Here is a 12,751-nt window from a genome sequence, read left to right on the forward strand (position 1 = left end):
ACAATTTCTACCAATCTCAAACTGCAGATAACATAACATTTAACTACTAGTTCTTGGATTTTGAGATCATGGCTATTAAACAAAAAGAATTATAGTGATTCATTTAGGTATCTAAATTGAATAATATAAAATGAATTGATAAAAGCGGTGAAGGAATAAACAAAATATGGAGTATATACAAGAATATGATGGATGAAGAATTATTGGGAAGGATCAAAGGGAAGAAGGAGGTTGGGGAAGAAGAAGAATAGGAGTAGGTCTCTTTGTTGTGGAAACTTGAAGACCTTTTAACATAGCCTCTCCACCACATCTTCTCTTCCATATACTACTACCGGTACTACCTTCTTCATCATCATTAACAACACTCGTCGGTATCCGCTTCACTACTGGTAGGGGAGGATCCAAATCAATGACATTGATAATCGAAGAAGAAACATCGCTATCTTTATTAGTACTCTTCTTGTCTTGGTGGTTCCGGCGGTGGTGGTGAATCAATAACTTTGCATTGTTTGGAGCTGTAGTACTTATCTTGTTACTTCCACCACCACCACCACCACCACCACCACCTCCTCTAGTAGTGGTAGTAGTATGAGTGCTTTTACTATTATAATTGAACCCATTTGAAGAGAACAATTTCTTCAACTTGAAGTAATTATTGCTCATATTGTTCTTGTTTGTTGTGTTGTGAGTTGTAGTAGTACTAGTACTACTAGTTCTTAAAATTGCAAACTGATTATGATTACTAATCTTGTTGCTACTATTTTGCTTGACCTGCCCCATGCACCCAACTTTAGGTGAACTTGGTTCTTTTATAAGATTGCATTTCTTCTTCTTATTCTTCTTGTTCTTTTCCTTTTCTTGATAATGATGATGATTTAGTACTATTGGTGATAATGAAAGACTATCATACCATTTTGAGAGTTTTTGATGATGATTAAAATGATTTTGTTCTTGATCTTGGATAGTTAATGATGGTCTTAAACAACCTAACATGGGTATTCTCAATGAACTTGTTCTCAATTGTTGATGTTGATGATTATGAAAACTATGTGGGACTAATTCTGCCTCCATAACTATCTTCTCTTCTTGTTCCTTCAATTCACACTTAAACCTATAGAGTTTGGAGAGAGAAAATAGACAAGTTTAGATGAGCTTGGCACTTGGAAGGGATTGTTGAAAACAAACAAGAGGGAGCTGTGGTACTGACTAGACTGACAAAGTTTATATAGAAAAATAAATACAAGTTGGAGTAGATGAGATCAACCACATCAAACACACAAATAACATGGGGTTGGACCTAGTCCAGCCACTAATCTTGGACTTTTCTCTTCTTTACCATTAATTATTATTAAATAATAGTACATCGGAAGCGGCTCAGAAAACGGGCACAAACTTGAGGTGGATGATCAGATTTGGCCCTGCGTTTCTCTATCTTGATCGGTTGGACGAAATCCTTGAGCTTTGGTCAATTTTTCAAGTAGACAATCACTGTTGTTAATTAAATAGTAGGGTCGTTGTCACTATAAGGAGCTTATGAATGATATTGTCAACTCGTTTCATCATTAATATGTGCTTAAATAATCTAACCTCACGGATTAAATATTTAATCTAACTTTATGATTTTATTTGGTTGGAAAGAACAATCTTATAGATCTTATACATGATCTAAAAGAAGAGGCAAAATCATTGATGAACCTAAAAGAGGCCAAATCATTACCAACACGACTTGTGTTTCTACTGGAGTAACTTAAAATAACGATTTTTATTTGCTAAGAGCCCTAGATGATGCCAACGATTACAAATATGCAACGGTACGTGTAATTATTATAGGAATCATAAATTTCTATTTGGAAAATTACCTCCCGTCTCCTCCAATGAGGTAAACACCGAAAGACTAATTTTGTTCTCTAGAATAGAAAAGCACACGCATTGGTACTCAAATTAAAATGGACTTGCTAATTATCATCGTTGTTACAATTCTAAGTTCCATGGAATTTGTCAAACTCTCTAATGAGTAAGTTGTGATAATCACAAGGATGTGGATAGATCCAAATATCTAACTCTTTTAAGGCTTATATCTAAATCAAATACAACTAGTGCTAAGGAGTTAGCTAGTACTTTGGAGTAAACCCCAAAACCTACTCTTATTAATTGTATGTAAGAACACGTAGGTGCACATACGTGTGGGACAACATCAATAATGTCAAATGCACATGTCAAAAGATGTCCTATTTTATAGTTATTCAAATATCATATTTATTGAGTACCAATAGTTAGCAATGAGAAGGTACCTTTACCCTTCTCCCTGCCGACCACTACCAACCCCATTTGAAATCAAATTGATCTTATGATTATACTAATCATTAATTTTTATAAAATTGATCTTGTAAGTTGGATTTGTTGAGGTTCTTAAGGAGATGATTCAAATGCTAATTTTCGGTGAAGTTATGGATGTTAAGTCGAGCATTTCAATACTTAATTCTATAAAATGATAATAGTAACAGTACCATTGTTAGTCATGTGTGCTAGTTAGACTTACGACTATAAAAAATGAAAATATTAGGAATACGATGAGTTTTGATTTCAACGATCTACACATTCGTGACATGTGAATTCATAATGTGAAAATTTTATATTTCACAATGTTAAGATTTAAACTCTGATATCTTCAGTGGAAAGATGTACATGTGACCACTCAACCAAAGAAAATTTCACTGTAATGAGCAACATTTTTCACCAATAAGAGAAGTAGACAAATATAAGTATCGGAAGCATTTTGCATTTTGAAAAAATGGATCTCTTTGTTGACGTTTTTGTAACTCCCTACAAAAGAAAGTGGATATACCCAAATTTTTTGTAACACCCCTATTTTCTATATATATCAAATTAGGTGGAAATAACAAAACTCTAGGTCAATTTGAAGTTGGGCCTAGTATGAAGAGTAAGTTAGTGTGGGCCTGAGCATCATAAAATAGAAGTGGGTTATAAGGAAAACTAGGGCTGCTTGAGTTAATTATATAAAAAGGGGTCTAGAGCTCTTTTTGTAGATCTAGAACAAAACTTAGAGAGAGAAAGAGAAATGGTATTCTTTGGAGAAGATTTTGATGAATAAGTTGAAGAAATCTATGTGTTGTTTATGTTATAGTTAGTATATCTTCTTAATCTTCAACAAGCCACTCTTAGTGAATGAAGAATGGATAAAGAAGAAAAGAGGTAGATTTCTCATCTCCTAATTCTTTTGTAGATTTCTTATCTCCTAATTCTTTCTTATCACATAAAGTTCTATAAAGAATGATTGAATGATTTAGATATTAGTTCTATCTTGAATTCCATAAAATATCTATATAGGACAATATTTTGATCTAACTTCAAAATTAGATCTGGATTTATTGGTAATGAATCTTGGTGTGGATCTTATATGGTTGGAAAGGTCTGTTTGTCTACTTTCTAGAGGTTCAAATGGTGAGCTAATTGGAGTTCCGAGCGAGGAGTTACAATAGTTTTCGTACGAGGTGTCAGAGCAGTCCCTACTGTATTTCTGTCTAGATTAAAAGTAAATCTAGTATTGATTGATAATGAATCTTTGTGTGTATCTTATATGGTTGGAAAGGTCTGTTTGTCTACTTTCTAGTGGTTCAAACGGTGAGTTAATTGGAGTTCCGAGCGAGGAGTTATAGTAGTTTTCGTATGAGGTGTCACAGCAGTCCCTACTGTATTTTGGTCTAGATTAAAATTAGATCTGGATTTATTGGTACCGAATCTAGGTGTCTAGCTTATATGGTTGGAAAATTTTGTTTGTCTACTTTCTAGTGGTTCAAACGGTGAGTTAATTGAAGTTCCGAGTGAGGAGTTATAATAGTTTTTGTACTAGGTGTCGATACAATCTCCTATGAGCGAATTGATTGAGATAATTCACATGGTTTCTATTCTTTAAGCAATGTATTTCCTAGGTATCTGGTACCTTATATTGGTGAGTCTATATTTGTTAACTATTATTGTTATTTGTTTGTTTGAGGTTGTGATCCACGTGGGGATCTATTATGAGCATCATCCATTTTGACTTGCCATGTGTTGTTGGCTTGAATGGTTTGGTGAACTAGTTTGTAATTCTTTATTAGAGTCAATGTTTGTGGTGTGATGCTATTATGATTGTATGATGCTATTATGTGTGTGATGCGATGTATGTGATGGAGGGTTGTATGAGTTTATGTGGTTGGTTTGACCCTCTCTACCGAAGGTGATGTAGGTATGGAGCGTATGGGATCGGCGCTAACACAATGGATGACCTTGTGGACCACACTCTCATTCGACTTATGTTTGTTGTATGATGCTATTATGTGGGTGATGTGATGGAGGGTTGTATGAGTTTATGTGGTTGGTTCGACCCTCTCTACCGAAGGTGATGTAGGTATGGAGCGTATGGAGTCGGCGCTAACACAATGGATGACCTTGTGGACCACACTCTCATTCGACTTATGTTTGTTGTATGATGCTATTATGTATGTGATGTGATGGAGGGTTGTATGAGTTTATGTGGTTGGTTCGACCCTCTCTACCGGAGGAGATGTAGGTATGGAGCGTATGGGGTCGGCGCTAACACAATGGATGACCTTGTGGACCGCACTCTCATACAACGTGGACACCAACTTGTCATATCATTCGACGAGAGTTGGATGATTGTGTCTTTTGGCATAATGTTTTGTCGACTTAATTGTCAAGTTAGGGTTCTATAAAGGTCTATCTTGGTGAATAGTGTGATCTTTTTATACCTATTGAAAAAGATAAAGATTACTATCACGAGAGTTATTATTGGATTAGAATACGAGGACGTTGAAAGCCTAATAATCAAGAACATAAATTACTAATTTCTACATGCGTGTGGTAAATCTCGTTGTATTATGTTAGTTGTCACGTTAAATTTCAGATAACGCCAACAATGAATATGAATGAAATACTTCCTTGATTGGGGATTGAGCTTGCCTACCCGAGACTTAGGTTTGAGGAAATCTACTGCAGTTGGGTTTTAACCCAGCTATTTCGTTTTTCAGGTATTGATTGTGCACTTATGGTAGGTGTTGCTCGTAGATCTAGTTTGAAGGTCTCAAATCTTCGATTTCAAGGGGCTTAGCTTGAGATTTGGGATTTGGGGCGCTACATTTTTTCAGAACGAACTTTGAACCATTTCAACAACAAAAAAAAAACTTTAAACCTAGTTTAGCCTAAAATTATCAAACGACCATATCTAGCAGGATCACTCAAAATGAATATACCCCTATTACCTACCAAGGAAAAGAAACAAATACAATTAATCAAAGGAATGTTAACAACAATCCAATCAAAACCTAATTATATTTTGTCTAAAAGTTGGAGAAAACATCCAAGAAGGGACCATTCGTATAAAGTTAAATCAATTGCATGTGCACCCAAACTTGAATATTATCTTTATTATTTTGTCATTAAGCTTTGGGAAAGAAAATGAAAAGACAATCAGACAATTAAGTCAGAAAAAAATGCTACTAAATTGCAAAGTACTCTATTGTTGTCCCAAAATAAGTGTTAGTGACGATAATACATTTTAGGATTTTTAGCTGGCCATGTTGGTGTTGTCTTGTAAAAAATTAACATAGATTCCAAAGTATGTATAGACAAATCAGTGTACTCACTAAGAAATGTAGATGAAGGTAGATATGAGAGAGAAAGAATACGAAGATGGAGATGAAAGAGGAAGACGATGAGAACTGAAGATTAACCGGCTTGAGTGTCGTTGATGTTGGCTTTCTGCTCGTTATTTTGGTTTAAGAGTATAAGGGAGTAAGAAAAATATTACAACTAGGGCTATATTCCTGGTTTGATTATGTATCCAACCAAAAAACTTCAAATAATAGGTGTTATTAGTCAAACACCAAAAATATATTTCTAACTGGGCATCCAACTCTAGACTAATTGACAATGAATAGAGAGGACCTAGACATTGTATTCTTGGTTGCTAGATACACATTCTCCTGTCTAGAACTATTCACACAGTAAGATAAATAATTTTTTTACCAAAATACGACAAATAAGATACTTGAATATTTTATTTTATGAAGTTTTACCCAGAGTCATGCTCTATAAGGCAACTGAACTGAGCTCTAGTAGTGTAGAAGAAACCTAAAGTTCAATTTAGAAGGTATGAAATACTTCACTATATCAAAGAATGAGAAGAAGTGGATGGTCGCCCGGACACCCAGTAAATGCAATAATAGTGAATGATGTGCCATTTATCAGTGCAACTACCTTCATTTATACTAAAACAACTCAAAGTTGAATATAAGACAGTTTCAGTCACCTTCATAATACCTCTTCATTAGTTTTTAGATATTGACTTTGACAAACCAAAAATAGTTAAGGAAATGCTTTTTGATCGGAGATTCTTGCCCGAGCAAGGCTCCAACCAAGGATGATGTGGTATGTCCAAATTTGATAATGAACATGTCATGTCAGCTTTTAGGCCATAATCAGGCGAGAAGCTCCGCCCGTTGAAATAGTTATCATTGTTGAATATGTATAGTTTGATAAGCAAATATGCTTTTAGGATCTCTGCAATGGATGACCTTAATTAGAGTATCCTAAAGGATCCGATGTGATCGTACTAGGTGCTTGTTGTAGCTTCTGGTGGATGGAATTAGATATGAGACTAAATGTAGGTTAAGGTTTCGGTAGAGATTAGCCCGCGCCAATAAGAGCATCGCCAATGCAAAACTTAAAAAACTCTATTTGGCTTATGTGTTGGGTCTCAATTAAGATTCTCTTTCCAATGTGGCTAACTTGGGTGTCTCTAATTCAAGTCCTTCTCCAGTGCAACACTCTAAAAAACTCGAATAGATACAAATGTTACACATACATTTAATAGGAAAAAGTGGTTGAGAAAGAAAGGCTTTCTATTGGTCCAAAAATTAAATTTGATGACTAGAACACTTGAGACTCTCAAAAGAGATCTCAAAAATAGAGTTTCTAGTTGAGACATTATCTTAAAACTTAATGCTTCGACATCATCTTAAGATCTCAATTGAGTTTTGCATTGGAGAGGTTTTTTCTCAAAAAAAATTCTAAAGTCCTAGGTGGTACTTATGATTTTAAGATTGAGTCTTGCATTGGAGATGCTCTAAGAAAATTTTATTCCCCAAGGGCTCGAATGAAAGTAAGTGATCCATTTTACTGCAATTGAGTTTATTTCATAATTTTTTATGTTCATGACTATTAGTATCTCGATTGCATATTACCACGATTTGGTTAATTGGTATGTAGTTTCTAAACCATTGAAAATTAAAAATCAATCATTTTCATAGCAGAAGGTCCACCACTTTAAAATGCGTAAAATATTCAACAGAAGTATTCATGCCGGAAGCCCGGTTATACCTAGTATATATACATGTATTTATCGAATAAAAGTCATGAAAGCTTAATTTTTTGCTATAAATTTACCATGTGATGGGTAGATAAAACCCAACTCAATGTGCACTACTATCTATGCAACAAAAACAATCTTAAGAGTCTATGCAAACATAATAGCAAACATCATCTCAATACAATCTATTATTAAACGAACAAATTCACCAATAACATTATAATAGTAATAAAACTCATGTAACACCACTTACTATGGTCGAGTTTTATTGCGAGAACACGCCTAAACACACAACATATAAATGTATTGTATTACCAGAAGGGGTAAACTCTTGTCATATTAGGATAAAAGAAACCAAAGTTTCTTTGAATCCCATCAGGCTTTAAGTTCTCATTGAACATAGTAAACCAAAACACATCATAAAGTATATCTGGTCTTCTTGGAGTCCCATGTTGAAGAACATGTTTCAAGAGTCTATTGTTGTACATTTCTGCATTTCTCATATTTGCATAAGCCTTATCAGTTCCAGCACTTGGCCAACCAGTCCCTGATATAGCTACATATATTCCTTGCACATTTAATGCTTCTAAAGCCGCATTAAAAGCGTCGACTAATGCATCAAACATATTATAGTACTCATAGTATCCATCTTTTATGAGAGGTTCTTTCGATTCGAATAATGCAAAATCTAGCGGGATTTTGCTACCGGGTTCCTTAGCGAACATATAATAAGGATATACATTTATCATTAAAGGTCCTCCACCTGCATTTTCGGCTAAAAAATATCCAATTTTCGTCATTACCTCGAGATAATCTTCCAGGAAAACAGCTTTAGAAGGATGAAACGAGAGTCCAAGTTCGTTAATGATTTCAAATATTTCGAGAGCAGCTGTGGAAACAGCAGTAGTGACCTTGATTCGATCTTGTAAACCGGCTTGTTTGAGAGCAGTGTGTATATTATTCATTGCACCAGGAATATATTGAGCAAGCGGTCCAGGGATTAAGTTGTTTCCAGCAGTGATCCAACCGAAAATAACGTCGTCTTTATAAGGAAGAATATTTGTTTTAATCCATGTATTTGCAGCTTCTTGGTTTGATGAAATAGTAGATATATCTTCATTCTTAATGCCTATTAATACCTTCAAATTTGATCCTCTCAATGCTTCTAATATTTCTATTTGGGGTTCAAATAACCTTATCATTTGGATCATGTTTTCTATGTAGAGGTTTATTACATCTTTGGCCTTTGGAAGATCATTTCCTTGTGTGCTATAGCAAGCTCCTAGTGGACGTCGAGCTGCAATGTCAATTGGTCAACTCATCAATGACAAAAAAACAACAACTATTAATGATATGAAGGGTATTTTTGGAATAAAAAAAACAAATGTATTAAATATCACCAAAAAAATTAAAAGATTAGTTTCCAAAAATAATGATATATGTAGATTAATAAATTTTTTTGATGAAGGATGTAGATTAATAATTGGGAATTAAGTATCAGTCCTTCTTCTAATTGAAATTTAGTGAACTTCAATTTTTTCGGGCCTGAAAGTATCAAAAGAGCCCTATCCTTATTATATTCTCTTCCTTTTTTTCATATCCCTTCGACCGTCATGACACTATAACGTCGATCCTGTTATGAATTCCTCTTTAATTTGTGAATTCAATCAATAATTTCTCTTTCAATTGTTTGATTTTTCGTCCAGTTCATCATCTGAATATGTTTGCATTCGTTGAATTACACGAGTCACAATTCATAGAACGAACAGTAAAGATCAGGAGGCCTTCTTTGAGATTTGTTATAATGGACAACATCATTTTTAACTTAAACCATAGAGAACGATTGAGATTTTAAGAAATTTTTGCTTCAAGTTTTACGATTTTTTTGAGATTTGAGAAGACATTGTACTATAGGGTTTCAAGGTTTCAGGTTTGAGAAGACATTGTACTATAGGGTTTCAAGGTTCTTCAATTGATGCTTAATTGATCGATCTGAGAAGCTATAAGATATCTGGACGGCTTCATCGATTCGCCAGACCTTGGAAGCACCATTAATTTCGTTTCGAGTATCATTAAGTCATAAAGAGATTTTGTTACAAAACTAGAGTTTTCGTTATATTCTTTTGTTTCATCAATTTATGAAGAAAAAACATTTTTGTGTTGATATTGGAGGAGGTATATGAGTGAGAGCAGCAGGAGTTAGCGGAAGAGAGGAAGAGAGAGAAATACATGAAGAGAAGAAGATTAAGGGTCAGAGAACAAAAAAAATCATTTTTTGGACCTAAAATAAAGAAGCTCCTTCAGTCAAATTTTGTTGACCGAAGTCTTTATTCCCGAAGATTTTTCTTTATGCCCCAAAGCCGCGGTCTTTTTTTTTTTTGATATAAATAACCATTTTACAAAGAATCTTTGAGTGGCTTTTAGAATTCAAACGTTAATGTTGGGGTTATGTGCTCATTCAACACACTTCGTATTTCAGTGTTGTGTGAGTGCCATGTAATAAGGTAATAATTCTTGAGACCTTGTCAAAACAAATCGACAGAGATCTCTCACTCTGTTAGGCAAGATGTACATGCCACACACTTGACAAAAACACAATTTCTTGTTTTTCTTAACTAAAAAGATAAGAAACATTTCCCAATCTTTAGGCACCACAAAATTTTATAAAATAGATTTTAATTTTAAATTTGGGCTTGATATTCCATTACAAGAATACCCTTGTCTTAATTAAGAAATTCTGCCTCTTGTTACTTTCCTTTTTTTCTCTCACTAGATTTTCGCTTTTCCCAAGTACAGGACAAGTAACCAAACCTGATAATTGATTATCATTCAAAATCAAGTTATCAAGATAATGCTTTCGCTTGGTTTCAAAAAAAAAAAAGTTATCAAGATACTCACGATTAAATGTTTCAAATGGAATTTCGCCAGAAACATAATTTCTAAATAGATCTAAGTTACCAAGATAAGGCAATTATTCACAGATTTGAGCGATACTTCAACGATTGAAGTATTTTACCTTGAAGATCCACTAATAGAAGTTGTAAGTCGATGTGACGATTTTCTTTATGAAATCAATTATTGTTTTCACTCTCTAAAGTTGCGTATGTTTATGCATTGAACCTATTAAATAATATTACTAACAGAAGATGTTAAAATTAGGTTTAATAGGTTTTTTTTATGAATGTAGGTTGGGGTAAGAAGAAAAAATATTAACATTAGGTCAATTATGTTTTGTTTTTCCGTTTGATCTTATTTCTAGATCCAACTAAAACCCCAAACCTCACACAAGTGGAACTTCTTCGATTAAATTTATTTGCAGTTGACTGAATATTTTTTAATGAATGTTTTGGTGCTACAACCCATTGCAAGTAGTTTGAAAACAATTGCAAAGCTTTGAGAACAAATTGCAAGAACTTGCAAACTAGTGCAAACAATTTCCAAGTAATTGCAAACAACTGCAATGAGTTTGGAAGAAATTGCAAAGCACCGCAAATTGTCTGCATATCATTTGAATCCTTTGCAAGCAATGTGTAATCCATTGTAAACAGTTTGCAAGTCTTTGCAAGCAGTTTGAATCACGTTTCCAAACAATTTTCAATCTTTTGCAAACAATTAGCAAACCTTTGGAAACAATTAGCAAACCTTTGCAAATAGTTAGCAAACTTTTGCAAAAGTTTGCAATCCTTCAAAAAGTTCCTTTGTAGGCTTTTGCAAGTAGTTTGAATCATTTTAAGTTTTTAACCGTCAGCAAGCCTTTGCAAACGGAGTTTAGGTTTTAGAGAGAGAAAATGAAAGTCAATTTTCAAGCTTATTGCAAATATTTTGCAATTTTTTACAGATGATTTGTAAAGATATCTAACAATAATAACATTTACAAAAACTGTTTTTAGGTTTTAGAGAGACAAATTTGAAATGAACTAGGGTTTGAAATGTATTTCAAAAATCAACCATCAATAAGTTTCTATTTGAAATTTTGGGGACCACATGTACCATGCTTCGTGGACCAATCTCATTTTTATTCTTATTCGGTTTTACCTAAATTCTCATTTTAGTGTCAAACAAATAAAGTAATAACCTAATTGAACAAATATATTCACAGAGAAAGAGAAATAATACTACTAAATTGACAAAAACTAGTAAAATTAGGGCTAAGGATTACTAAACAACATGAATATAACTTGCTGAGTTATGAAACCAATGACAAGAGTAATTTGAGTACTTACTAGGTAAACCAATCTGATGAGTGATATTAGCCATTGCTAGTATTAATGTCAAAACTTGAATAATCCATCTGAGTTTCATCTCCTATATTCTTTATCAAAGATGTTGGATCAACCTAGAGATGACCTAATATATATATATATATATATATATATATTTACATATAAAGATACTCAGTATTTTGTGTTCAGAGGTGAAGTAAACATTAGAGAAGATTTATAGGCATTTGACTTGTTGGATGGGAGAACTTTTTAGGCAGATATATTCAATTTTACCCTCTAAAATGGGAATTTAACCAAGTAAATCTTCTTTTTATTTGGGATTTTATTATATTCCAAACTAATGCTTTCATTTCAACAAAAAAAAAACCAATGCTTTCATGAAGATTGATCCTTGTTTAGACCAAAAGCATTTCATTAGGATAATATCACAAAAATTTCTTTCTTTTGTCTTTTTCCTATATTTGGACATATTTTTAGTAATTTAAATTCACGATTGTGTGAATTATAGTAGGGAGATTTTGACATTGACCCCCACTTCTATATCAATATTAGGACTACACGCCCGTTTTTTTAAAACTTTTGATTTACACCCCCATGTGGACGGAAACCGTCAACTCATAGTTAAGTAGAGCATGTGTGAATCCCACATGTGAAGCAAGACAGAATTACCCTTATTTAAATTTTGATTTCCAATTTTGTACCATCTTCTTCTTTCTTCCATAATTCCATTAATCTACTTCAGCCACTAATCAACTCAAAACCACACAAACTTCTAATGGTTGAAAGAAAGCTATAATTTTAACCATGACTATGATTCTATGACGTTTCCAGCAATACCAGTTTAGTATTTTAAAGCTTTGAATCTTGTTTTGCTTGCACCTTGACCTTGATACACCCAGGGGCGGAACCAGGATTCTCAGCTAGCCTGGGCAAGATTAAAGTTACTCTAAATTAATCGTGTAAATATTATTTATGTGTACTAATTTCACATATTATTATGCATATATGCATTAATCTTGATAATTTTTACCTATAATAAAGTAGGTATTAATGTGAGGAACGAAAGAGAAAAGAAGAAAATGAGACTCGGCACCGAAGAACTAGTCATTATTTGCAAACAAGTCTTGTCTTTTGCGAGAAA

The 12,751-nt window shown here is 33.6% G+C and overlaps 2 protein-coding genes across 2 annotated transcripts; both read right to left on the reverse strand.

Annotated features, from left to right (window-relative positions):
• Positions 1–75: 75 nt before the first annotated feature.
• Positions 76–1,245, reverse strand: LOC147567254 (myotubularin-like protein). Its single transcript, XM_086653877.1, has one exon. It carries the CDS (start codon positions 1,069–1,071, stop codon positions 214–216), a length of 858 nt encoding a protein of 285 aa, XP_086510003.1. The 5' UTR covers positions 1,072–1,245; the 3' UTR covers positions 76–213.
• Positions 1,246–7,548: 6,303 nt separating this feature from the next.
• On the reverse strand, positions 7,549–11,797 carry LOC147567255 (glucan endo-1,3-beta-glucosidase-like). Its single transcript, XM_086669186.1, has 2 exons — positions 11,611–11,797; positions 7,549–8,684 (listed from the first exon to the last, which is right to left on the reverse strand). Exons 1-2 carry the CDS (start codon positions 11,687–11,689, stop codon positions 7,699–7,701), a joined length of 1,065 nt encoding a protein of 354 aa, XP_086525312.1. The 5' UTR covers positions 11,690–11,797; the 3' UTR covers positions 7,549–7,698.
• Between the last annotated feature and the right edge of the window lie 954 nt (positions 11,798–12,751).

This window comes from Eschscholzia californica, unplaced genomic scaffold, assembly GCF_041429995.1.
Source record: "Eschscholzia californica isolate CP2 unplaced genomic scaffold, dmEscCali1.0.p SCAF_1, whole genome shotgun sequence".
Classification (NCBI taxonomy): domain Eukaryota; kingdom Viridiplantae; phylum Streptophyta; class Magnoliopsida; order Ranunculales; family Papaveraceae; genus Eschscholzia; species Eschscholzia californica.

Bases quoted from the DNA above. Each gene is read 5' to 3' on its own strand.
- LOC147567254 (XM_086653877.1), bottom strand. From the start codon at position 1,071: ATGGAGGCAGAATTAGTCCCACATAGTTTTCATAATCATCAACATCAA.
- LOC147567255 (XM_086669186.1), bottom strand. From the start codon at position 11,689: ATGAAACTCAGATGGATTATTCAAGTTTTGACATTAATACTAGCAATG. The intron at 8,685-11,610 runs GTAAGTACTCAA...TTGACATTGCAG, and splicing joins TCATCAGATTGGTTTACCTA to CTCGACGTCCACTAGGAGCT.